This window comes from Odontomachus brunneus, unplaced genomic scaffold (assembly GCF_010583005.1).
Source record: "Odontomachus brunneus isolate Ranch 3 - 2012 unplaced genomic scaffold, Obru_v1 Obru_scaffold_042, whole genome shotgun sequence".
Lineage (NCBI taxonomy): Eukaryota > Metazoa > Arthropoda > Insecta > Hymenoptera > Formicidae > Odontomachus > Odontomachus brunneus.
Window position 1 is genome coordinate 2,306,414 of NW_022639492.1, and position 15,514 is coordinate 2,321,927.

At 33.2% G+C, this 15,514-nt stretch overlaps 1 protein-coding gene across 6 annotated transcripts in view; it reads right to left on the reverse strand.

The window, feature by feature from the left end:
- The window catches only part of LOC116844540 (multidrug resistance-associated protein 1), a 20,225-nt gene extending 6,292 nt beyond the window's left edge, over positions 1-13,933 (reverse strand). The window contains exons 1-17 of one of the 6 annotated variants that reach the window (XM_032816181.1): positions 13,678-13,933; positions 13,285-13,543; positions 10,765-11,064; positions 10,308-10,445; positions 9,930-10,040; positions 9,658-9,857; positions 9,188-9,373; positions 8,481-9,117; positions 8,153-8,299; positions 7,945-8,029; positions 7,622-7,821; positions 7,037-7,538; positions 6,943-6,951; positions 6,230-6,407; positions 6,019-6,148; positions 5,693-5,912; positions 2,838-3,058 (exon numbers count right to left, since the gene is read on the reverse strand). In XM_032816181.1, the coding sequence (XP_032672072.1) occupies positions 2,838-3,058; positions 5,693-5,912; positions 6,019-6,148; positions 6,230-6,407; positions 6,943-6,951; positions 7,037-7,538; positions 7,622-7,821; positions 7,945-8,029; positions 8,153-8,299; positions 8,481-9,117; positions 9,188-9,373; positions 9,658-9,857; positions 9,930-10,040; positions 10,308-10,445; positions 10,765-11,064; positions 13,285-13,329 (3,309 nt within the window). In that variant the 5' untranslated portion in view covers positions 13,330-13,543; positions 13,678-13,933. Of the gene's footprint in view, positions 1-331; positions 553-2,837; positions 3,059-3,734; positions 3,956-5,692; positions 5,913-6,018; positions 6,149-6,229; positions 6,408-6,942; positions 6,952-7,036; positions 7,539-7,621; positions 7,822-7,944; positions 8,030-8,152; positions 8,300-8,480; positions 9,118-9,187; positions 9,374-9,657; positions 9,858-9,929; positions 10,041-10,307; positions 10,446-10,764; positions 11,065-13,284; positions 13,544-13,677 lie in introns of those variants that run through there. The other 5 variants (XM_032816180.1, XM_032816179.1, XM_032816178.1 and 2 more) reach the window with 5 other exon arrangements.
- Positions 13,934-15,514: the final 1,581 nt, after the last annotated feature.

A 15,514-nucleotide genomic window follows, 5' to 3' on the forward strand; every position in this document is an offset into this window, starting at 1 on the left:
ATATATATATATATATATATATATATATATATATATATATATATATATATATATATATATATACACACGCACATAATACAATATACCAACACCATCTATTTACCGTTTGCACATCCCTTTTAGCACAAAAAAAGTTACTTGTATTCGATCACAACCTAAGATACATATGAAAGTTCTTTTTCTGTCTCTCTCTCTTTCTGCTCACGGCATGAAAAAATGAGGGAGGTGTGTGCATGAAACTTGCATGAATCAAGTAGGAGATATATGGGGCAAGAAAATGATAAAGAGAATCCCAACTGCTATCTTCACCGTGCGCTTCCAAGACAATTACCTCGAACAAGCAATAGATGGTATCGGAAATTTGCGGAGGAAGAGATGTGTCCAGTACGTCCACGTCTTTAGCAAACCTGGAGATAATACGACCAATAGGGGTCGTATCAAAGAAGGTCAATGGTGCACGCATCACAGCACGCAGCATCACTATGTGCATCTGGCGAGCAGCCAACCAGCAGCCCAGCTGCGGTGCCAAATCGCAGAAAAAGCTCGTCATCGCTACAACATCAGACATGGATAACTTTTCGTCGTGATCACACCCTGATATAAAGTTTTCACGACTTTTTCAGACAGATCGATAACAAACGTTTAAATTAGCCAAAACTTATTTACGTAAACAAACAGAGTATGTTACACAAGACATATAACATGTAGGAATAATCCTTTTCTCTCCTGCCCACCCCTTAACCGTTCTCTACCTCATTCTCCCATACTATCTCACACACATACACTTTCTTGTTCTCACGTTTTATATGAGTTGATAAATTTACTGAATTGCGGAATGTAAGATGTATAAAGTTTTTTTCTTTGTTATAATATTGCTTAACATTCACACATTTACGATATCATGAATTTAAACCGCTCTACTCTTGTCTCACGTTATACGAAGGTGTGAAGTTTGCTGTGACACACCGGACAAGACAGCACAGACTTTTATATATTGCAACAGACCATTAATAACGACCTGGAACGTGAAACCAGTTACCATTTATCAAGTAAACAGATTGTGATTGAATTGTAGACAAAAGTATTGGATTACCTTTTTTTTTAAATATCTGTTTCAGCATAAACTTTGCCAAAGAAATGTGACAAAATTCCGTAACATTTTATAAATAATATGTTTGCAACATATGGGATTATCACATTTTATTCTATAAACCCGATGTGTCTAATATAGTATACAAAAGTCTGTGGAACATAGCCAATATACGGATCAGCATATTAAGTCTCAACATCTAGTGGCAAAAATATGTCAAATATTATTCCTTTTCTTATGATTTTGTTTTATGTTATAAATAGCACTCTTTCTGAAGAACTCTATTTTAAAAATTTATTTTGTTATAAAAACCAGTGTTTCTAAAAAATTTCAGTTACAATTACCAGATGGTAAGGCTATAATGCCAGTATACAGTAAGTACAAGCAGATTACACGTTCCTAGGAAACAGAATCGTAATTAGAAATAAGTTATACAAGCAAATATAAAGTAAGCGTTAATCAAGCACAAGCAAGACTATTTCTGTACATGAATATTAGATAGTATAATTGTGTCCATTCCTTGTACGATTACTACATAATGCTATAGTTGCACTATGATTATGTACAGTATAAATTGGACGTAAGGAAAATTAAAATGGAAACATCACGATAACGTTTAAACAACAATAACGAAGAAAACTGAAAGAACTGAGAGAACATAAATATAATATAAATGTAAAAGTAAATCCAATATTAAAGTAACAATCATGAATTTTATTAAGCGATGACGTAAAAATGATCGTAATTCGGCGAAGCGAAACTCCACTTTGAGATATTAAAGCGATATATGAAACAAGTAAAACGCGGCCATTCATTCGTTATGACAATGGCTGCGTTCAGCAGAGAAAGCTGCTTTGCAACTGTTGTAAAATTCGTGAATCTGATTAGAGTATGCTCTTAATTTTGGTTGAATCCAAGAGCATGTACTAATCAGATTCACGAATTTTACAACAGTTGCAAAGCAGTTTTTTCTGCTAAACGCAGTCAATAGCATCTCTGACTCGTCAGGTCCAAAGCATATCATAACAGTAAAACGAAAATGAACATCATCAACAGCATCCCGCGGCTAAGAGGAACATCATGAGATACTCGGTCTTGCTATACTGCCGTTTCTGAAGTAATAAAAATGGTTTGCACACACCGTAATCAACACACAATCGATAAACTTTACGATATTAATGAAATGCGATTGAAAGAGCAGCACGATATAAAACCCAACAGGGTTTCCCATGTAATATCGCATATTTATGAAATAATAAACAAAAAATGGAACATGTTTGTATAATTTATAATATTAGAGATTCACATATCTTTAAGCGTATCTTCAAGCCTTGATTGTGTTTGAATGTGTACAGAACAATCCCTCATAAATAATTTAATTAACAGAGAAAAAAGAGAACTTCATTTTTATTTGTTTAGTCTCTTAATATTGAATCATCTTAAAGTGTAAAAATTCAATATATTGACTTAATGTAAAATAACTCAAATTATATACTGATTAGAGTGAATCATTTGTCAGTACAAGGAAAAATGAAAGAAACAAATGTTTCGTGCAAAGTCAATACTTTATAAAAAGTAAGAAAATAAGTTTTGCAAGATTAAATTAGAAAAGAAAGAGAGGTACTGATCTGTAGTAAAGTGTGACATCGTTCGACAAGTAGGAGAGACGGTAATACCAATTTACAACATTGTCACAGGAAAATCAGTACTAGTGCAATTAGTGCGTAGTTACATGAGAATATCATACCTCAAAGAGGCAATTGATCGAAGAACGTAGAAGCATCGGCAGAATATTGTCAACGACATCAATGTCTTTACCAAGTCGACTAAGAATTCGACCGGTCGGAGTTTTGTCAAAGAATGACATCGGGTTGCGAAGAACGCGATCCAGCGTGCCACGGAAGAGATGTATGGACGAGTTTATCGTCCCTCTAGCCAAAAATAACGCCGTTGCGAATACTGCCACGCCTATAACGATCGTCGGTGATCAACCTTTGGTATTTGTTGTAAAATTGTTCGAGTAAAATTGATGTTTATATATATTAAAGAACGCGGCGTTGTTCGCCGCGATCGTTATCGGATATTGATTCCGAATGAATAAAATGACGAATCATGGCACACACAATGTTCATTTTCATTAGTTGCTTATCATCTGTTTAACGTAATGTGCAAGTTCCTCACTGCAGTCACACATGAATTGAGGTGCATGTAATTATAAAGAAAGTAACAAAATAATATGTATATACAATATAATAAAAAATTAATATAAATATAAAAATACGTAGTAATGTACAACTAATAAAAAAAAGAAATCTGCGATAAAGATGGCACTTCGTAAAAAGATCGTACTGGAATATATAGTGTTGCTAAGCATGCAGTTACGTCGATCCATTAATTCATCGATAATGGGCTTCTCTATTAATTTGCTGATCGCTGAACGAGAATGAAAATTGTAAATAAACCTATGATGAAAGATATTTTGAATTCGTCGATTCCGAGTGAACGATTAATCATATTTGTACTGTTTGGTGGACCAGTGTTCTGTGTTATTCGTTAAAAAAGAGAAAAAAAAAGAATCACGTATAAATATGTTTTCGAATCGTACATAAGATATAAATACAAATTAAGATTAAGTCTCGCATACCGATACTAGGCAAAATAACCACGCCCTAATACATGGAGGCAAAACGTTGTCTATTACGTCAACGTCCTTCCCAAAACGGTTTAATATTCTGCCGGACGGTGTGATGTCAAAGAATCCTAACGGTGATCGCAGTATGTTGAATAATAATTCTGAGTGCAGCATTTTACTGCTCCGCAAACAGCCAACGACCAGTACTGTCTGTGACAGCATTACAAAAGTGGCTGAAATTTAGTTTAAAGTGAATGAGCGGCATCTTTTGTTGTATTGAAAAAGAAACAATTGCTTTAACGCCTTGCTTTAACAGTCCTATAAAAGACACATTATAGTTTCCGTACTTTGTATTTTTGCTAAAAAATAATTAACTTGTTTGTTAATGCGCACAGCTGTAAGTTTTGTTAATCACTGCATGAACTCTGCGGATTATACGGTAAAAAATTAATATGTCTCGTTATTCATTTATTCGTTATTTCATTTAGCGGAGATGTAATTGGATTAACATGACTAGCATTTATTATTGGCGGTAAAAATATTAGTAATAAAACAAAGAACGAATTATGTATACCATTGTTAACTATGCCCACTACCATTAATCCATCTTAATTTGCAACTGTTTGACCAGGAAATCAGTGGAAGCTTTATTGAAAAAAAACTTGAACTTTGTACACATATGCGTACGATAGAAAATTGTAGTCTCACTACTTTTACTGTTTTAAAATTTTAATTATAAATTTTAGTAAACGGTACGATATAGACTGATTTCCCGTTTTTATTATTTTTAAATACATTAAATACTATAAGAAGCTTTCTTTCGTCTACTTCATGCTCATGTTATAAATATAACAGCAACTTATAAATAAAGAAAATAAAAAAAAAAGAGATTTATATTTTTTCCATTATATAGTAAATTATGTAGTAAAATCTGGACATAAAGCGATAGATATCACGATCTGTGATCTATTTGACTGATTTCAAGCAAACAGAATCAATGAGACAGTGGAAAAATTTTTGATGGACCATTTTGTGATTGCGAAATCTGTTATATGCAAATTTATACGTTATGTTACATATATTGATTTTAAACGTACATCGCGCACAATAAGAGATAGTAGTTAGAATTTACCACACAAAAAAAAATACAATTTTATAATTATAATACTTTAAAATAAATTATAATTTTTGTAATAACCACAACAGAACGGCCTGTCAATAATTTTCCCGTACTACTTTGTTTATAATTATTATATATGAATTATTCACCTATGCAAAAAGATATTAGGTGAGAGATTAACAAATTAACGTATCAAAAAGTCTTAAATGGAAATATTTTCCACATGCACTAGTAAAAAGAAATCGATTACTTCTAGAAACTGTTTATGACAACTGTTTACTTGCAGTCAAACATATGGTTATTGGAAGATTTTTTCTCAAATTATTTTCCAATTACTTTATAAATATATCAGTGCTTTATAGACACAGCAAACTACACTCGCTTGAGTAGTTTTTCTTTACAAGAAATTGTTCCAATTATTTTGAAATTTTAATGTATAGTGCGACATGTACGTAAGAATATTTTGTAACATGATTTTCAACACAAACTAGTAATTGAATTAGTCACACTCAGCTCAACAGTTTTAAACATGAAAGATTACTATGTTATTAATAAATTACCCCAATAATGTGTAATCTGTGAGGGAACATGCTTTTCGAATTACTATACTACAACGACCAAAATCAAGTGCCATTGCCTGTTAATGTTAGTTATTACATGAACATAATTGCCTCTCGCGATTAAGTGAGTACATATATATCTGTACAAGTATATATTAGTGGCAGGTAATAGCTTACCTGATACAGAACTGTCCTTCATGAACGCGAAATTTTAAACGGTACTAATCATTGTATCTACTTGCCAAACGGATCAGACATTATGAAGATCTACGTGTCGTACAAAAACATACCTTGACCGATACCGAGTGCACCGTACACTCCCAGGTACATGTCTTGTCTCGATTTATCGATTGTGTTATTAGGAGTAGTCATATTATCGTCTGACCAAACGCTAAGCCAGACGTTCGAGCCTATGCTGAACGCTTGGAAGATAGCGTTCATTACGATTGTTGCTACTGATAAGAACAATCCAATCGACACCAAATAGTGAGAATACACTTTCCATTTTACCTTGTGAAAAGAAAAATATGTAAATATAGATATATTTTTTTCATAAAAATTGGAAAATTTTTCTAAAAATATATTGTTCTTGAAGATAATATCTAATGCAACTTACACTTCCAGTTTCAGCCTTTTCAACTTCTATCAATTTCTCCCCAGTATTGTTAGTTTTCGTTGCTTCCTTTTCCTTTATACTATTGCTATGTATATAATTTGCGGACTGTTGACTCTCCGTAGAATATTGCCTTTCCAAACATAATGTATGTATATAAGTAAAAATAAATATAATTATTTTTATTAAAATAATATCATTTATTAAGTTTTACCTTTTTAGCGAACCATTAAGCGATCTCCGATCAGTTATGGAACCAGATTCACTTAGACTCTCTGATTTTCTAGATCGTGCTAGAGTTAACTTTTGCTGCAACTCGTCCGCCCCCATTGTCGATTCAAGTTGCTGTTTAATTTCACGTAAATCTGCTTCGGAACCGTCGTCAACGTGCACTGTTTCAAATTCGTCATACTGATCTTAGAAAGTACTGATAAATTTATAAGATATATCGATGTTACAGAATAGGAAAAACCAAAAAATTGAATAACATGCACATGTCTCTAAATAAAATTGGTATTAAAAGAGGGAAGATCTATTTTTAAAACATAATTTAAATACTCATAATACATAAATTTTTATTATGTATAAAAACAAAGAAAATGTTAAATACAAAAATCTCAGGTCATAATTACTTGGGCTACGTAATATTCTAATCATTAATATATATACGTGTATACATACGTGTATACATTGATTGTATACAATGATTGTATACATACAATCATTAGTATATATACACGTGTCGAGTATATGTTAAAGTTCTATAAAAAATTCTGTGTTTTATGTTGAAACCAAGAGATATAAAACTTTTCATTTAATAAGACGGTTCACTACTCTAACAATCTAGTATCAAAGCGAGCACGATAGCAAATATGCAATATACATAAAGTAGAGCAAGGAAATGTAATTACTTTTTCATGGACTTACGATTTCCAACTTAGATCCATGAAAAATGTAAAAATAAATTTTTATAATAAATATCATGAAGTACAGATGACATAAGAAAAATAAGAATAAGTACCTTCTTGTAAATGTTGTACCAAAAACTCAGAGAAGGCACCTTTTTTCTCCAACAGTTGCTTGTAAGTTCCGACCTCTGTTATTTCACCATCTTTGAGAACGATAATATTATCGACCTCTGGCAGATACGTGATACCATGTGTGACGAGTACTCTCGTTTTTTTCTTAAGCAAACCGCTTGGACCTATCACATTTTCGAATATGTGTTTCCCCACGTGCGAATCCACCGCGCTCAGAGGATCATCTAAGAAATAATTATCGGAATCATTATATACAGCTCTAGCTAAGGCTACTCTCTGCTTTTGGCCGCCAGAAAGATTGATTCCCTTCTCTCCGATTTCGGTTTGATCTCCCGCAGGTAATATCTTGAGATCTGGACTCAACGCGCACGCTTCTACTACGCGATTGTATACAGACTTATTTAAGGCTTTTCCGAACAGGACGTTGTCCTGTAACGTGGCATTTTGTATCCACGGCTGTTGCGAAACGTATGCTATCGATCCCTGATAAAAGTATTCAAATTACATTAATATCAATTGTACACAAAAATATAGAATTAAATTTATTTTTTCGAAAAAATACTTACTTTTGTATTCACTTTTCCGCTTAATTTATCCATTTCACCGAGAAAAGCAGATAGAAGAGAACTCTTGCCTGATCCCACTGAACCAACTACCGCTACTAATTGACCTTGTTCTACATGCATATTAATATTTTGCAATATTGGTCTATCGACACGTTCATTGTCCCAACAGAAGTTGCCATTCTCGATTAATAAGGCGTGTGCTGTAGAAATGTGATACAATGTGTTAAATATATAAACATATATAGTATATATAAAAAGCTATTGAAGGAATATGCTAGATAAATTAAAATAGTTATATTTAAAATAAGAAAGTTTTGTCTTACATTCCGATGGATCATGTTGTACATTATTAGGATCCAAATCGTCCATATTCATGAATTTGTTGATACGTTTTACGGAAACGTAAGCCTAAAAATATGTACATTAATATTTTTGAATAACATTATTGACTGAAAATACTACATTAATAATTAATATATACGAATAGAAAAAGAAACAATATATTAATATAGATATATCACTTAGACTCACTTGAACTATGTTACTAATCATCATAGGCAGCATAGAGAGTGGGAATCTTAAAACATTGAATAAACTTAACGAAACGAAGGCAGTTGTACTGTTCAGGACGTTTTTCTCGTCTATAAGTACATAAGTGGCAAAAGACACCAGTGATACCTATAAAATTTAAAATAACACATGTAAGAAAAGTTTTTAGGTAATTGGGTATCATATATAAATAATTGAAGATCTCATAATTAGACAAGAACTTATTTCGCCAAAAAGTAAACCTATATAAAGCTATATAATTTTTGAGATCTTCAATTATATTACAAAATTAATTATTCCAAAAACATACCAAGAAAGGTGCACAGGACCATATAAAGCTCGTACCAGCGTTTAGATACGCCGCCTCTTTCAACACTTGTATCTCTTTGGTTCTGATTTTAAGTATCTGTTGCTCAAACGAAGGTTCCCATGCGTAAAGCTTCAATACTTTAATACCATTAAGTACCTCGTTCATCAATTTCACTCTCTCGTCTTTGCTCTTCATCTGTCTGATTTGCAGTGTTTTCACTTTGTTCGCGATGAATGCGTTTATGGGGATGAGGATAATCATGACCGCTAAACCGGCCAGTACTGCTGGACCTAATATTTCCCACAGGAAATATAAAGCTAGAACTATTTGTAACGGAGCTGACCAAATCATATTTATGTACGCGGTTAGATCCATAAATCTTTGGGCGTCCACGGACATTAAGTTTACTATTTCGCCGAGAGTAGTCTCCTTCCTAGCTGCGTTGGACATTCTTAGCGCTTTACGGTAAATTGTTGCGATCAATGCGGTACGTATACGTAATCCGACTAAAAACATACGATGGAAGTACTGAGATAACACTAGTGTTTGTACCGTTGCTGTGAGTAGAAGTAATATAGCATAAAGATATCCTTTCCACATTGGTTCTTCTCTGTCTTTGATGAAAGCAATCAGAAGTCTAAAAGAAAAAAAAAAGTTAAACATCGTAAATAATATATTAAAGTACATATTAATTTGTGAGCACTTACTTTAATAATTGTGGACTAATGAAGGTCATGATATCTTGAAACAGTTTCAAAAATGCGCCAAACAGGAACGTTGCTCCAAAGGCTTTGCAAATAGGTGGCAGAATAGAGGCAACTTTCTTTTTACGACCATTATTAAAATCCACTTGTCCAGATGCCTTTCGGAATGACGCTTTTGCGTTTTCTACTCTATATATATATATAAAAATATCTATTATACACGTTTATATTAAATTTATATTAAATTGAACGTCAATGATCAAGATAATTACGAAACGTTAAAAAACATCCTACCTAAAGTAAGTCCAAACCAGTCTTGTTAGCAAAAAATGTACGGACATGTTAAAAAATTATTAGATGTCAGAGTATTTTTATATATTCTTATCTCGTTTTCAGATTAATAAAACAAAAATAAATGAATTCGTCGATCAATTTGACAAGAGAAATGGAACAATTGTGCGCTTAAAACTTACTCATCTCTCTTTCTTAAGTTTTTAACCCAATATTTGTCAAATTTAGGTACAATTTCCATAGCCATATCTTCTGGATTCATCGACCACAAATCAGATGCTTCAAGAGGTTTCCGGAAACCCTTCCACGCTAAAGCATCGAACCACCCGAAAAGAACTCTCGACGGATAAGAAGCGCTTTGTTCTGGACATGGCGATTCAACCTGTGAATAAACATTGAATGCTAAATATATTATTATAACATATAATAATAAATTTAATCGATGACAGCTTACTGTAGGATACTCGGAAAATTTAGGCTCTGCATCGACGAAGAAATTAAGTACAAAGAGTAGCAGTACTATTGGATAGTAGATCATATAGGATACTACTTGATACGATTTTTCCTAAAAATAAACGATCCTTTTAAATTATTTTATAGTAATCTTTAATGTACAATCGCTAACTTTTTTACAAAATATCATAGGAAAGTGATATTGACAAGTGCATAATATTAACATTACGAGAGAATTAAGAAATTTAACATATAAGAACGATTTCAAAAATAGTTTTTACATTTAGGTAGAGAAATTAACAGTTTACATAGAAAATATAAATTGAAAAGCAATTCGAATTGTTTATTGTAATAACATTATTTAAAACCTCTAACATACCTCATCAATTAATTTATTTATAAAAGTCCTAAATTGGATACATCCACATAATGCAAGGAAAAACCAAAACATGAATAAAAGACCTGATGTTCGCATTCCATATTTTCTGTTATATATCATCAAAATGGATGCTAAAATCTGAAACGATTATCATATTTATAATCATGATTTATCATTTATCATGATTATCATATTTATTTGAAATGTTATAAAGAGTATTATAAGTTATGAAATTAGTGCAATCAAATAAAATATAGTTTTTTAAATTATAATAGATTAACATTATGCCGTCCGCGGTGACACCACGTTGGTGTCACGTGCAAAGCTATCGAACAAATGCCGGTGACACAGTGGTATCGCGTGCAAAGCTATCGAATAAATACCGACGGCAGATAACATAATTTATCATATGTGCGGGCTTTTCAAGGTAAAAAAAGATAAAATATGTTATACTTACAAAGGTTATTATTTTTATAAATGGTGTGTAATAATCAACACTGTAGACCTCACGAGAAGTACTTTCATATATCGCCATTCCTAAATCGACTATAGAAAGTAGGATCAATACTATTGTAAGTACTTGCTTAATAATAAATAACCATGTATACGGAACATTTCTTCTTTTGCTATGTAAAATGTAGTATGCCTCCATTGACGAGAATACCCATAGAAATGCACATGGTACCCATAATAATATTGTTTTTTCGAAACATATTGTTAGATCTGGATTGTCTGTGTACCATGTTAAGTTAGCATCCTGAAACATTCAGAAATATGGGCCAAAATATAAATTTTTATTACTCTCAAATTCGAATTTAATAATATTTTGGTTTTAGACACTTATTAAAACATTTAATTTTAAAGTTTGAAAAATTGAGAAAGATACGATCTTTAGTTAAATCTTGGTAAAAAGGAAACTAAAGCTTATCTAGCTTGCTAATCAAACATGTTTACTGCTAAACATCCTGTATACAAACACATGAATAAATTATATGAGTTTAAAACAATATCTCACATTTCTTTCTGTTGTTTTATCATTGTCTATAAAGTACCACATTAAAATAGTATTATGAAATCTTTACTTCATGAAATCATGATTTGCTTTTAATATCTATTGACGTATTATAAATTATATAAACAAAGTATATATAGACAATTGTTAAAATTAAATTTGTACATATAGATTATATATTTCTTAAATAAAAAAGTGAGCAGCTGTGATTATATTAAAAAAAAAAAAGAAATTAAAATAAATTATATTTATTCTGTCTAGAAATTTAAGTTACGTATATATACACACAACTATATTGCACATGGTAGGATTTCGGAAACAAACCATAATAATTAAAGGACTAATTATAAGAAGCAATTTAGTTTCTCTCATAAATGAGTTATTTACTTATTATTCAATAAAGAAATTAATTCATCAAATAACAAATATAAATAAAATAGTAAAATATATTTTAGTGAATATTAACTTGTTAATTGACTTCTTATAAATGTTTTATAAACTACTGCATTCATAATATATAATATATAAAAATTATATAATATATTAAAATTTTTTATGCAAATTTTGCTAGTGGACATACAGATTTTTACTTTCATTAGAAATAATAAACTTCTTATATCTAGGTGTTTTATCATGAAAATGGATATTAATATAACATTTATAAAGACTGTAAAGAGACGTTACTATGTTATCTTGAATATTACTATATAATATTACTATGTTATCTTGTACCCATGTACATTCTCAGGAAATTATACATAACAATAAAAACATGCAGCATTTCCAATTTTCTGAGAAGAACGATTTATGCAACTCAACTAATCTCGCATATTTATCAACTCTACCATATTATTAGGCTCATTGTAAAGCAAAAACGCTTCATTTCTATATATTCAAATCACTAAGTCTTCTCTAGAAGACTTAGCTAGAAAGCAACACTCGTCCAAACATGTTTTCAATCTTTCTATTCTACCATACACAGTACAAATATGATAATTGCAGAATTATTTCTTACGCAAACACTATCTCTGTTTGCGCTTGATATCATCTTATTTTGCTTCATACTATGCCTCTTATGTCTATATCATATGTTTATGTCTATATACATGATACATATTTACATTACAGAGCACTAAAATAGATGACAATAAAACTGTAAACGTATGGAAAGACGAAACGAATTTGATTGTTAGACGATTTCGTTTTTAGGGAATTATTCTGCAACTTTCAACAACAGCATTGCTACCATTATATTTGTCGATGTGCAGCTTTTGTATCATATACTTGCGCAACGATAACGTAGTGATAACGATACACTTTCATAGAAAATTACACAGTAGGCCTCTTAATCGCCACAAGTACATATTTACTTATGCGACGTTTAAATTGTGTCTTTCTCGCGCGCGTGTCAAGATTTATCCCTACAATTCCGATCATTGACACATAACTTGCAATCATGAGAATGACATTGCCTCATTTCATCGTCGTATCGTGCTTTATCTTTCTCGGGAATCGCGTGTGACAGTGCAAAAAAAAAGAGAAAAGAAAGGTGACGCCATTTGAACGTAGTCATAGCCTTACTTTAAAAGCGCCATGCACAATATGTACTACACGAGGCGCGCAAACACGTCGGGGGCAATCACAATAATTGACCGATTAATGTTTGATCGTGTCTGAGAGATGAAGCGAGACGAAACAGGATTCCCGGAAGTGCCACCACACACAGCTCGCTGAATTACCCGATCAAATAAGCGCGGTCGCTACAACGAACAGATGTATCTTTTTTCAGAGGCACACATACCGCTTCTATTAGGAGCGACCTATTAAACGCGAAATGATGACAACGACGACAACGACTGCACGTGCAAAGAACCAAAGAATGCGAGGAGGATGGCGAGCAAGGCGCACAAAAGGATGCGGTCAAGAAAGGGACACCGCTACTCATCCAAATCGCCGTTCACTCACCCAAAATTTCGTGCCGCAGAATTGGTCCATCGTTTGATTCTCCATGCTGACACATTTAATCGGCCGGCAAACTTCTTCCTCGTCCTCTCACGCTTCGCTCCGGCCGCGTTGCGCTTTGCCGTGCACCGCACACGCACACTCACCGCGCCGCTCGATCGCCGATCGACGACCGATCCGAGCAAGGGGAATTTTTCGCCCGTCTCGTTCCCCACCTTCTCCGTCGCGCGGCCGTCTTACAGATTCCTGCGACTGCGGGACACTAGACACAGAAGATAATGAACCACCGCGAGCGACTGATGACGACGAATCTATACGTGAATCACTCGTCGGCTGCTGCTGCTGTTCTGATGCATTGCCACTACTACTACTATTATTATTACCACTACTACTGACCACCACCACCACCACCGTTATCGCTTCCACCGCCACCGCCGCTTTGCCGCCGTCGCTGCTGTCGTTCGTCACCTCTGAAATTTTGAGAACGTCTTAAATTTGGTGAAGGAGAAAGGAGGGTGAAGGTGAAGGAGAAAGATGCTCTCCTTGATCGAGACAAGTGTGGAATAACTGTTCGGAATCGGCCTAAGCGGCTCCGTTCGTCGTGTGTTCGACGTGCTCAAGAACGCGTTCGTATACAATGAGTGAAAGTCCGATAGTCGGCCACCTTTGCGTCGTACGGGATCGCGCGCTCCTTCGCGGCTGATGCACGTCACAGCAGCAGAGCTGACCAATCGTCGCGTACGTTGCGTGTACGAATCGCAGAGGCGGGAAGATAACCGTGCGATTTGCATCATTACATATCGCGCGAGGAAGTATGATGGAGAAGAGGGTACATGTAGAGTCTCTTATCTGTTTGATCGACGAATCAGTAGTAAAAATCGACAACGGATTGTCGACCTGTATTTCGTAATCATTCAAGCACATATATGCAAACATCGATCTGCAGCGTCATTCATGATCGTTTGAACGGTGCATCTGGTATCGATTGTTATTTACTACAATCGTTATTTACTACACTAGGAAAAAAAGGCATCTGTAACTATCCATACAGCACAAATTTTCAAAGGGCGTTCTAAAGACATTCATATATTCTGAAAATGTCCCAGAATATTCTCTGAAGATTTTGTGCTATCTGAGTATGATCATATGAAGAAATACCCAGATAACACACATGTCCAAAACTGGGACATAAAACATCTTTAAGACGTCTATCCCTTTGTCCATAACCTTGCTTTAATCTTTAAGTCGTAACAAATTGACCAACTACAGTCGATTATTTTAAAAATAATGAACTGTGGTTGGTCAATTTCTTACGGCTTAAGAATTAAAGCAAGGTTGTGGACAAGGGGTATAACGTCAGGACATAAAACGTCTTTAAGTCGTTTTAAAGATATCTTAAAGGCATCTTATGTCCTAGTTTTGGACATTGTGCTGTTTAGATAATTATTATAATCGTAAAATTAACGTAACATATGTATGTGTGCGCGCGTATAATCTTTTTTTTTAATCTACTTTTCCTTATGATTTTGTTACGTTAATTTTACGGCTATTCATTGATTGTTAAAGTAAAGGGAAAACTTTTGGAATATTTTACAAATGTACTCAATCAATTACAAGTGCTATTTTATGAATATAATAATTTAACGTACGTTTTACAAGAATTTTGGATATACATTTCCTTGCTTTGTCACATTATTAATCCAAATGGCCACGGCGAGGACACAAAAGCCTTAAAGTTTAATTGACGTTGGTAAAAATGAGAATAAAAATTGATTTTTCCAATTTAAATTACAATAGCGCGCAATGTGCCTTTACTATTTCACAGGAAAGAAGATGAAAAAATGAATTTGAGGTGTGATATATATATATTTTTTTTTGTTTATGAATTTCTCAAACTCTCAATCGCGAACTGTTTATCGATGATAATATTTAGCTCTCTTGCGTATAAATACGTAACATGCTTGCGCTTACAAATACGATTTTACGAACGTTGTATGATACTGTCAGAAGACTTCAAGGTAGAATCTATTACTATTGATTCACGAATAATACGATTTTAATTCTTATCAATGAGAGGCACAATAGTAACCTAGAAATAATAATTATATATAACATACATTCAAATATTTTTGTTTCTTTCTGCATATAATATTTATTTATAAACGTTATAAAGTTACGTGTAGTCGTTATACACAATAATGTGTCTTTATACAACAATGAAGCAGCAATGAGA